Source organism: Solanum tuberosum, unplaced genomic scaffold (assembly GCF_000226075.1).
Source record: "Solanum tuberosum cultivar DM 1-3 516 R44 unplaced genomic scaffold, SolTub_3.0 scf00217, whole genome shotgun sequence".
In the NCBI taxonomy this organism is placed as follows: Eukaryota; Viridiplantae; Streptophyta; class Magnoliopsida; order Solanales; family Solanaceae; genus Solanum; species Solanum tuberosum.
Genome location: NW_006239142.1, coordinates 709634 through 721565, shown reverse-complemented (window position 1 = coordinate 721565; position 11932 = coordinate 709634). Strand labels below are relative to the sequence as shown.

At 33.5% G+C, this 11932-nt stretch overlaps 1 protein-coding gene across 4 annotated transcripts; it reads right to left on the bottom strand.

Moving 5' to 3' along the window:
- Positions 1-315: 315 nt before the first annotated feature.
- Positions 316-7121, bottom strand: LOC102593504 (COP9 signalosome complex subunit 2). 4 transcript variants are annotated; one of them, XM_006356303.2, is made up of 12 exons: positions 7000-7121; positions 6820-6912; positions 4605-4683; positions 3475-3715; positions 3300-3374; positions 3082-3216; positions 2197-2384; positions 1665-1733; positions 1437-1527; positions 1210-1344; positions 639-751; positions 316-549 (listed from the first exon to the last, which is right to left on the bottom strand). In XM_006356303.2, the coding sequence occupies exons 1-12, from the start codon at positions 7007-7009 to the stop codon at positions 459-461; spliced, it is 1320 nt and encodes a 439-aa protein (XP_006356365.1). In that variant the 5' UTR covers positions 7010-7121; the 3' UTR covers positions 316-458. The 4 variants fall into 4 exon arrangements, with proteins under 4 accessions (XP_006356365.1, XP_006356366.1, XP_006356368.1 ...); XM_006356304.2 differs by having other exon boundaries at positions 6820-6906; XM_006356306.2 differs by lacking the exons at positions 6820-6912; positions 7000-7121 and adding an exon at positions 4154-4511 and having other exon boundaries at positions 4605-4685.
- Between the last annotated feature and the right edge of the window lie 4811 nt (positions 7122-11932).

Below are 11932 nucleotides of genomic sequence, written 5' to 3'. Positions count from 1 at the left end.
AATCTTTAAGAATATAAGTTTCTTAAAAAAATGAGAAAAGTAACTTTTCTAATGGAAGGAAGGAAAACTTGTTCTATATGTGATATTCCAATTAATTCACTATCTCTTTCCCATTCATCCAACTCGCCCAACTCCATTTCGTATTTTGCTAAATTATATATAAATGTTTTTGAATAATATCTTCTACTTAACAAACCCACGTATTTTCGAGGAAATTAGTACCAAACACACTGTAATTGGGGTAGTTTGGTACGGGGATGAGATAGACAAAGTTATCTTAGCATGCTGTTTCTGTCGCAGTATAGAAACAAAGAGTAACATAAATCAGATAGAAGCTCTTGCTACTTAAACAGAGAAATATCGAATTTTGTACAAAAAATCTACATGTTGAACAGAGGAGCTAAATAATGAGTCCATAAATATAATCACACTCAGCTTTTTTTCATGTCCAGGTAATATCAACATACTCTGTTGCCAACAGTTTGGTACAAAGACCTAAGTTGTGTGTTCCATTTGTCGATGGCAGCGTATTTCTTCATTTCTTTCGATCTGCATGAATAAAAGCATGGAAAACAAATTAGAAATAGTTTCAGCCAAAAAACAACCAAATTATCACAATGTTGAGGTCAGGGTTTCACCTATCTCCACATTCTAGCAACCGGTTCACTTGATCAATGTGCCCATGGATACGGTTGTCCAAGATGAGTGAGACCAACAACTCCTCGACGTCATTTTCTGGCACATTAAGCTCCTGCAAGTTAAGTAATAGAAACCAATTAGGAAGTCTATTACTTATGAGAACCATGGAGAATATGTCTGGATATTATGTGGATGTTCCAAATTCAAATATGTTATATGGTAAAGTGATATGCCACCATTATGCCATCAATAAACAGTTTATTGATAGAGAGCACATGATTTATGGGTTAACCACATGTCGTTCTGGAGACAAAAATCTGGTATTTAAGTCCAGGGTAGAGGGACGGGCCCATTATCCACAGAGCTTCGAATGATGCATAACTAGCCCTTGGAAAATCTTGGTTATAAAAAAGGAGTTTTTCCACACACACCCCTCCCAAATCACAAAGAAAAACAAAAGACATAATTGATAAACTCCGCCTTAAGATTGAGAAGCTACGAACAATGTTAGGGGAAGAAATTCCTGTAATACTCCATAACAAGAAAGCAAACTCTAACAAGCCTATTTACCTTGGAAATGAAGGGAATCCGGATTCTTGTGTAAGGCTTAATGATCTTCAGCAGCACTTGGGTTCTGACATTTCTTAAAAGATCTTCAATGTAATTTCTGATGAAGGGATCATCCATTATTGTTCTTCTATTACTCTGAAAAATATCAAGGAAATCACATTCAGAATGATAGTCAACAGTAACTATGAATTGACGGACTTATAGTAGCAATATTTTGATAGTTGCACCTTAAGAATTTTCTCAAACTCTAAGATCTCATTTCGTTGATATGCTGCTATAAGGTTAGTCATTGCCAGTATCTCAGGGTCATTTTTGTACCTGAAAAGTATAAAACACAGTCAAGCACCAACACCAATGCAATTAAGTTGATGTGCATTACTTGGTCCAGTGACTCTAACCACAGAAGAGTACCAGTCCTAATCTCTTTATTAAATTAGAACTCTTAAACTGCTCACGGTTTTGCTTCTTGGCCATCAAAGGGGTTAACCTCAGACTCCATCAGCATATTTGCCAGAACCAAGTACCTGTAAGATGGAACCAAGTGACCACAATATCAGGCAGATCAATGTTTCTTCTGCGGCGTGCAGGAGAGAGAAATGAAGGTGAATCAGCAAAACAATTGCCTAGGAACCATTAACAACTAAAGTGAAAAGAGATAAATATTATGTTAAACATACAACTAAGCAATTCTGACACATACCCCTTAAACAGAAAATGTCAACGAAATCACATATGAAGCTGTACTCAGAATGCATTCAAGTGCCTGCGTCTGAAGCAGCAAAAGCGATGACCTTAAATATTTTTCTTTTAAATATCATCTTCATGAGACTTAGTAAAATACCATGTAGATTGATCTAGTAACTTTTGCAGTGTACAAGATGTTATTTCTTTCCAACTGTACTCTTCCCATCTGTTCTACCCCAGAAGAAAATGCCAAAATAAGGAAGACGGCAAACAAAACAAGCACACGATGAACCGCACACGTACTTTAGACACTGAATGCGCCTCTGATTCCCAGCTTCATCATAGTTCTTGAAAGCTTCAAAGAAGTCTGTAGCTGCCTCTGCCCACTGCCGCTCTGCCATATGCATTTTTCCTCCACATTCACGAATTATTCCCATTATTCTAGGGTGAGGGATTGCTGACTTGACTGAAAGTGCTTTAGTGTATAGTTCCTGAAGATAAAATACACATTTTTTTCAAGAATCTCAGTAAGCAGCAATTAGTGATGGAGAGAACAGCAATTCAAGGACATGTAAGTATGTCGTTCCAGCATCTATGGATCCTTCTTAATGAATAAATTAGATCAAACAGATCTTCCGGACATATTCAGAATCAAAATAAAAAATGACTAAATAAAGAACAAGGGTATACCAAAAGATAAGAGGAAAGAAATAAGCTTGAAGCTTCCGAGAGAAGATCTAAATCTCCAATAAGACTTGGAACTCCATGTTGACGGATGCTTAAATGGAATAGAACTTAAGGCGGGAGTTCATCTTTGGATATTAGGGTATTAATTTACCCTCTATACAAAATTATATTTACCCTCTATATAAAATTATATAAATATTGTAAGTCTCACATCTTTTGTGGAAGTTTGATCAGCTTTTCTTTACTTTTGATACACATCATTCACTGCCTTATTGATGAAGTTTAACAACTTCAGGTTTCGTAGTGGGAAAAGATTTAAAATAGGGAGTAACTTGGGGTAAAAGTAAAACATAGAACCAGGGAGTAACTTGGAATGGTAAACATCACCTGGCATTAAATATAGAGATGATTTATTTGGTCATATCAGCTGCAAAGATTCACCTAATGGTGCACAAAACCCAGTACGATATCAAACAAACAGGAGAAAAGCTAATAACATACCTTCAGTTTTTTGTTATTTTTCGTCTCCGTGTACATTTGGATCTCTATTGCATATACCTCCAACAATTGTGTACCTTTCTTCTGGTCAGCAGTACCATCTTCTTTTTGACAAGATTTGTGGAGTTGTTTCAAAATCTAATTGAACGCTCAAGTTATTGGTAGGAAAACTTATACACTGACACTACAACAACAGATGCTAATCCGAAAAAGAATAATACCTTATTCATTCGTCCATACTCCCAAATGTCAAACCATATTTTGCAAAGTTTTAGATTTGTCTTGAACCACAACCTCTGTGAAAAGAAGGTGACCGTGAGGTCCTTGACAAGAACATGAACTCTAGAACCTTCAAAGCCAGCCTACTATACCCTCAAGAAGGAATATTGTTCTAACCTCGTTTTTTGCCTCTTCAAGGGCTTTCAATGTTGTCTGGTAGAACTCTTGTAGGAGATCAAAGTTCTGACTAGCTGATCCTGAGACGAAATCCATGATATTGTTTATACACTTTTCGCTATAATTTCTTGTCACTGCTGACTTGATGTAGGTTAGCATTTCTCTGTAAGCATCCATCATTTCCTTGTACTTCCCTAGCTTATAGTAAAGCTTAACAGTTTGCTTCAAAGCTTTAAATCCCCTGAAAAACAATAAGAACAGTTGGTAAGTGTCACACACAGCCTATTTCAGTGAATTTTAAAACTTGCAAGAGGCCTTTGCTTACAAAGCATCAAATTACATAAAACAAGAAGCAAAGGTGTGAAATAGCACCACAACTTTTAGCCATACAATTACGAAGTTTTCTAAGAAGCATCAAATCACATGAACAAGAAGCAAATGCGGGAAATAGTAAGACACCTTTTGGATTACAATTATGAAGTGTGCACAAGTATTCTCAATGATTAATATCAAGTTACCAAATTCACGAAACAACATAAAAAGCACAAAAAGACCAAACATATCAGATCTGACAATGAACTAGAGGTCTCACCCTATGAGCTCAGAGCAAAAGTTTCTGAAATTTTTTAAATCTCACACATGTAAACCAAATAGGAGCGAGAGACCCAAAGGGAGTAACCTGACAAACATTTCCAGTTCTTGTCAAACAATTATCTGCACTTGGAAGGTTAACATTTTTTTCCACAGGCTGTAAGAATGATAAAGTTCAATAAACTATCAGGATCTTCTCCCACATGTTCCACACATGCATTTGCATAATGAAGAAAACACAATCTATCTCAACTTGCAGTTTCTCATAATTCATCCTCAGCTTGTTTCTCAGGCTGCATGTCAATTAATACAAGGTTGTAGTAGTTTACTTGAGACAGAAAATTAACTGCAATGAGAACATGCAGTTCTTAATGACCCTGAACTTCGAATGGACAGATCTATCACATCAGTCTCCGGCCTCACAAATCTCACAAATACACAGCCATCTATTCTCTTAAACAAACACACAAGGGAGTTAGCTGAACAGTTTAACAACTACCATACTATACAAATTTTTTTATTACTTATCAATTTCTTACCAATCAGCCTTCTCAGGTTCCATATGAACTACTTCAGCAAATCCCTCAAGTGCTGCCTCTGGGTCTGTTTCAGCCAAGCCTATGAATGACATAATCACAGAATATTAGTAGGAAACCATGTCCAAAGAGAAGAAAAAAAGATGAGAGATATTAGTCCAAGATAAGTAGCTTAAGATGCATATATAGAATATCCACATAGTTGAGTTAAAGTCAAAACCCTTTATTTATAACAAAGAAATTCCCGAGTAGCAGCTGCGATTCGAAGCTCAGTAGATAAAGTCAATGCCACTACATAGGATATAGCATGACTTATAACTACCTTATAACCAGGGAGTAATATTGTTTTGACAACTGAGGAATTCCCAAGGATCAGCTGTTGCACGGTTTGGAACTCGGTAGGTAAAATCAACACCATTACATAGCATATAGCATAATCTATTACTTCCTTACAACCAAGGAGTTCTTTACAGGAGTATCTGTTGCTGCTACTGGTACAGTTTGCTTTTTCAGATTATTTAATATCTGGGTACTTCTATGTTGGCAAGTTCTTCCCTCGCGACTGTCATCACATTCATACAAAATCTTTGGGAAATAATCGTATTATGCAAAAGATCTGTTATACATAGAGCATCACACTTCACAGGCATCTCACACAGAAAAAGACAGGTGAGTCAAGTGAGAGAAACATCACTGCTACAATCCTCACTTTCTCTAACATTGTTTGAAAACTAAACAAAATCGAAAATCTTGGCAACTATAAACCGACTTGGCTCTAATAGACAACCTTATGACCGACTTGGATCTAATAGACAACCTTATGACCGACTTGACTCTAATAGATAAACTTATGGCTCTCCCTAACCTTGCTGTGCCAAAATTCGACCAATACAATCCTAGAACTTATATAGGATAAGGTATGGATGCTCCTTTTTCAACTTTCCAACACTAAATAAATCTATGGAAGCCTTTCCCTGAGAAAAAAATCACGAAGGATAAAATTCCAGAGGACAAAGAGCAGACTTGCCTTTTTTCTTTGATAACTAACTTCCCAAACTTATGTCCTATAAATTAAAGCACTACTCCCATATGTAACTCAATGATACAGGTGATTAAAAAAAACCATCAAAAGAAAGTTAAAAGAAGAGGAAATTAACTATCAGGATTCAGGACCCTGCAATGTCTAAAATCTACTGAGCTAAAATGCCTTCTTTCCTACTTCCCTGAAGTTCCTTTTACAAATGAACATAATTAGCGGCCTACATTTCTCCTCTATATGTCCAGTTTTCACTCCCAAAAGCGCAGAAAAATCTTTGAATTGAAGCCATATCATGCAGCCGATTCAGAATCCAAACATAATAGATTGACCAAATCAAATGCCCCTTTAAGAGTGTTAAGCTTTAACTAAAAAGAAGGGATCAATGTGCTTTAACCTTAAAATTTCAACCCAATATTCACCTCTGTTAATATAGTTTACAGGTAAAACTCAACAATGCAGCGTGATTGCTCGTCTCGTAGCAGACCACAAGATTTTCTTCTGTCACCTTGGAAATGATAATTAGCAATTTGGTGCTCACCCAAAAGTGTAGCCAAGACCCAAAGTGATCAATGAAGTGTGTTGAGAACCATAAGCCCCATGGTTATCCCAAAAACAAAAAGAAGGAAGATGGAGCATTAAAATCGTATTACAAAACTCTAAATTTAACTATCCAAATTATCTTATTCTCTTTAACAATTTATTATTAATTTTTGTCCCTAATTCAAACCAAAAGAAGATTTTGACTTAATCACCTTTTCTTAGTAATTTCCAATTTCAAGTCTTCCAAATTTTCTCAAGCAACAACTGTTCTTTCTTAACAGATCTTCCTAAAAGTACTTTCCTCTATGATCTAACAAATTAGCCAAGTTAACAAATTAAGACCTCTGTTCCTGTTTCCCAACTGAAACAATCAAAATGTCATCTAACTTAGTAATCAAACTTAAATTATCAAATACTACACTATAAACATTCACATACATGATGCATATTCAACACCTCAATTGTTTTCCTTAAGTTAATGTGTGAAAATTTTAATGCAAAAATTTTTGCAAAGTTTTTTTCGAAGAGAAGTAACTAATGCAGTTCTCCTGATTTTTTGTAATCCAAGCAGAGGAAGCAAAATTTAAAACAAAAGCATAAAACTTATCAGCATAATTACAACATTCAAAATTTCAAAACCTTTGGAGTTATAGTATTGGTTCTCGATGTCAACATCCTGCTCTTCAGGCTCCTCTTCTGAATACTCGAATCCATAGTCCTCCATATCTGCATCTTCAAAAAAAATTGAAAATACACATACATTAACATTCACAAGATCGGATTAACACAAAAAATAGCGAAGTAGGGAGAGTAAATTACCAGAGCCCATGGCTAATTAGAGAACACTGAAAAGAAGATTAATGGGGGAGATTTTTGAGCTCTGGATGAAGAGAGAGTTGTCGGTTTTTCTCTTTGGACTACTGTTATAGAGTCATGAATTTAAAGGGTCGGGTTAGATTACGGGTGCAAAGGTGAAAAGGATCATTTACCCCCAACTTTTGTTGCCCGTATTTACGGGACGTTTGGTAGCTAGTAAAAGTTGAGTCGACATTAGTAATGTAATAGCTTGTAAGACGTATTGTGTGCGTCTTACAAGGCTCATGTTAGTGTGTGTCTTCCAACCAACGATTTCACGGTATTCATCATTCCATCCAAATGTTGCTCTTTTAGTTCGATCTTCAATTTTTGTTGCCCTTTCGAAAATTTTGCTCAATATTTTTGCTTTTTTGGGTTCGGACTCAACAATTTACCTCCTAATTAGTTATCAAACATGATATTATTTATGCAGAATTGAATATTTACATAACTCACATTCAAACCAGCTACCAAATGACCCTTGATATTTAGTCATAATATAAAAAATGTTGTAAAGTCCAAACCAAAAAAAACAAGTAGACTAGATTGCTTCTTCTACTCACCTTCATCTTCTTCTCCGCAATTTTGGAGTTGCAGTTAGCGACGGAACTAGAAATTCATATAAGAGAATTTTAAAAAATACTAGTGTTACACCAAGAAATTGAATATTAGTGTTTAAAGACAATTTTTGAACCCCCTTTATACTACACCATAATATTTTCTTATGTTTGTGGAATTTAACAGAGCATACATATCCAAAAGATATTATTAATTATTTTTGCCTTAATTGTGTAATACAATTTTCTGGTCAGAAAAATTTAATTAAACTCACTTGCCTTTTTACCCTGAATTACAACAATTTGGTCTAATTTTAGGTGTAGTAATTCGAAAATCATTAATGTGAAGTTTGATTGTGGCGAAAGTTTCACTAGTTTTAATTTAGAGGGAAAATTACGTGATTAAGCAAATTTATACTTTTTAATTAGTCATTATAACTATAGTTTGTTATAATTATCACTCGCTGCTAATATTAACTATTAATTATGTAGGTTGACTTCGAGTTTGTATAATTAGTCACGTTTGTATAATTCGCCACATTTGTATAATTCACAACTAACAATTCTTTGTTTTATTTGTATTTGTATACAATGATTTATATTTGTATATGATAATGATGTCTTTTGGTTTTCAGTTTTATCATCATATACATTCAATCTCTTTGTGTATAATTTTTTAAAGTTTGTATAAACGTTTAGTTTACGGATTTTGTATAATATAATTTATATAATGTAATTTGTATAATATATATGTAAATTTATTTTAAAAAATAATTATGATACATATATGATAATGATGTCTTTTGGTTTTCAGTTTTATCATCATATACATTCAATCTCTTTGTGTATAATTTTTTAAAGTTTGTATAAACGTTTAGTTTACGGATTTTGTATAATATAATTTATATAATGTAATTTGTATAATATAATTTGTATAATTGTTTAAAGTTATATGTTTATGTTTGTATCAATTCGTTATTTCGAGTTTTATCATATTTGTATAATTCTAGACTTTATATTACTCAATTGTTCAAAAAACACACAAATTAAACAAACGTATCCGCAAATTATACAAACGAGATGCAAGTTATATAAATTATTGTCCTCTCTCTTTCGCCTCTCTCCTACCTCTCTTAATTTCGCTCGCCAGATGAAAATCGAATGTATTAGTGAAGCTATGACGGAAATAATGGAGAAAAACATTAATAACAACAAATAGAATGTCTTAGTGCTTCCCATGCACTACTAACTGTGAATTTACCACTGTTAGTAAGTGTCCACCAAGGTTTGTCACATCTTCTTGTTTGTTCACCCTTTGTTAACAGCGAGGTAGTTTCTGTCTTAGCAACTCATTATTTCATTGCCCTTCCTCTAAGAAATAATTCACTTCTTCTATTCTGTCATCTCTTTAAAGATAAATTTATTATATTTGAACTCTTACAACTAAATAAGAATTACTACATTGAAAACATAATTATTGATTGTCACCACTCACCAAATATATTTATAACTTGCCAAATTTAAAAAATCAAAGAGAATAAATATTGAAGCAAACAAGAGAAGTGAGGAAAATCTTAGAGACATACCATGATGGAAACAAAAAAAATTTAAGGATTAATGAAAATTCAAAACACAACATATTGTTCTTAATCAATCAGTAACACAATTCACAAATATATATTAGAATATGAAAATCATTGTTTTGTTGATGAACCCATTGTTTGGCATTCGAACAGGGTGACAAAGGCTTGAAAATGTGTCAAATTTAGACAAATGAAAATAAGGAAATCGTTTATACATATTAATTTGATGGGTGGTCAAAATAATTATATTATCAGATATGGTATAAATTAACTCAATCTCGTAGGTGGGGTCTGAAGAGAGTAAAGCGTATGCAAAACTTACCTTGAATAGATAGAAATATTGTTGCATTATTTTTTCTACTACACACTCTACCAAACGATCCCTATGACTATGAGATTACAATAATCTTTCTATCTATTCAAGGTATGAGTAAGTTTTGTATACGCTTAACTCTTCCCAGACCCTACATACAAGATTGAGTTAATCTATACCATATTTGATTAGATAATTATTTTTACCAACCATCAAATATATTTAATAATTTTCCTTATTTTAATTTGTCCAAATTTAACACAAATTCACCCTTTGTCACCTTGTTTTGAATGTCACGTTAGGGATTCATCAACAAAAGAGTGATTACCAGATTGCAATATACATTTTGTGAGTTGTGTTAACGATTGATTAAGCACAAGTTGTTGTGTTATGAGTTTTCATCAATCCTTAATTTTCTTGTTTCCACCATTGTATGTATCCAAGGTTTTCCTCCTCTTGTTTGCTTCAATATTTTTTATCTTTGATTATTGAAATTTGGCAAGTTATAAGTATTTCTGGTGACAATCATTTATTGTGTTTTCTTTGTAGTAATTCTTATTTCAGTTATAAGGTCAAGAAACCTTACGCGCACCTAAATTAATTCCATAAAATATAGGGAAATAAACATAAGAAAATATATTTCATGGAACATAAGGAAGTAAACATAAGAAGAAGCAAAGGGGATTCATGTCTACTATATACCCACATATTTGGGGAGAGTAGGATGTATGCAAGCCTTATATTTATGTTGGGAGGTTGAGAGTGTTTTCAATAGACCCCCGGTTCAAGAAAAAATAGATTGAATAAGAAATAGAGGAAGTGAAAAAATCATGGAAAAATACCTAGTATATACAATATAATTTTCTTGATGAACGGGATTCAAATTGTAACAAGAGGCTACTAGTTCAGAAAGATACCAAGACAACACACTGCTACTTATTAACCTTTTACCCTAATTTTTCCCTCCACAATTTTCTATATAAGGTCATGTCCTTGATATATATGTTAAAACTGTATCATGGCATGTTAAAATTGTGTCGACCTCAGCCACTCCTAAAATCATCCATAGCCAGCCTCTTCGTCACCTCCACACTAGGGCATCCGAACATCTCCTCTTCACATGCCCTAATCATCTCAGTCTTGCTTCCCACATCTTATTCTCCATAGAATTCACTCCCACCTTGTCCTTGATATCCACAATTATAACCTTATCTCTATTAGTATTATCCACACATTCATTTCAGCATTCTCATTTTTCTTAATTTATAAAAAATAGTTATTTTCTTCATTTTATATGTAATTTTTTTATATTTAAACAAATAACCTTCAATAATTAATTCTTGAAAATTACTTACTCTATTCACTTATATTTGTCATGTTTTGCTTTACGAGAGTCAATTTGACTAATTTCCAAAGCTAAATTAAATTAGATTAATTCAATATTTCACATTTAGATGTTAAAAAACTATATGAATAATACTATAAGTTGCAATCTTTCTCATATCGGAGAGGGTCTAAAATACCCTTAAAGTATTGGAATTTGTACAAAAATACCCTTCGTTTACCTTTTGGCCTCAAACTACCCTTGGGGTTAATTGTGGGCATCAACAGAGCGGTTATATGAGTGGAACAAACATTTGAGAAGTGGTTGTGATACACAGTCCATTGACAAGAGTGAAAATGATAGTCTGCTTTCTCCTACCAGTGATGCATCAGGCTTGTGTGTCCTTGGGTAAGATAAGTTTTAATTAATTAATTTTTCAACCAATTAGATAACGTCACATAATAAATGAAATTATTAATTAGATGGACTAAGTAGTCCATTTGCGAAAAATGGCATTATAGGTCCCTAAAGGTTAACCCCAAGGGTATTTTGAGGCCAAAAGATAAGCGGGGGCATTTTTGTACCAATTCTAATACTTTAATTAAGGATATTTTAGACTCTTCTCCATTCTCATATTAATATGACAAAAAAGTACATCTTAAAATATTTGTCAAGTGCATACAGTTTGACTTTCGAAAAGTGAAACGTCCTATGAAAGAGGCTCACTTGGAATGAGCAACAAAAGAGATAACCTCATTCAACAACAAGTAAAAGTAAACGGAGGAAATACTATCTTTCTTCAAATTGGGATTGACAGAGAAAGAAGCTAATAGTATAAGTTCGAAGTGAAGAATATGGAGAAAGTGATAGACAAGTTGAGAGAGGTCTACTGACAAATGGATTCTTATATTATAGTTTTCATTTTGACTGATTGGAAATGGACTATTCTTGACGACCCAAAATTCTATTCTTCTATAACACCTTACCAATTTCCTATCTTGTCTTCATACGACCCCTTATGTTCCTTTCTTACATTTGGGTAGCTCATCTTTTTATATAAAGTTTGTAACTTCCTTATGATTAATTGTTGTAAGTGATTTGTATGAAGTTTTACTTCACC

Bases quoted from the DNA above. Each gene is read 5' to 3' on its own strand.
- LOC102593504 (XM_006356303.2), bottom strand. The intron at 3,375-3,474 runs GTTAGAACAATA...TTCTTTTCACAG, and splicing joins TTGAAGAGGCAAAAAACGAG to AGGTTGTGGTTCAAGACAAA. The intron at 1,734-2,196 runs GTACGTGTGCGG...TCCATCTTACAG, and splicing joins AGGCGCATTCAGTGTCTAAA to GTACTTGGTTCTGGCAAATA.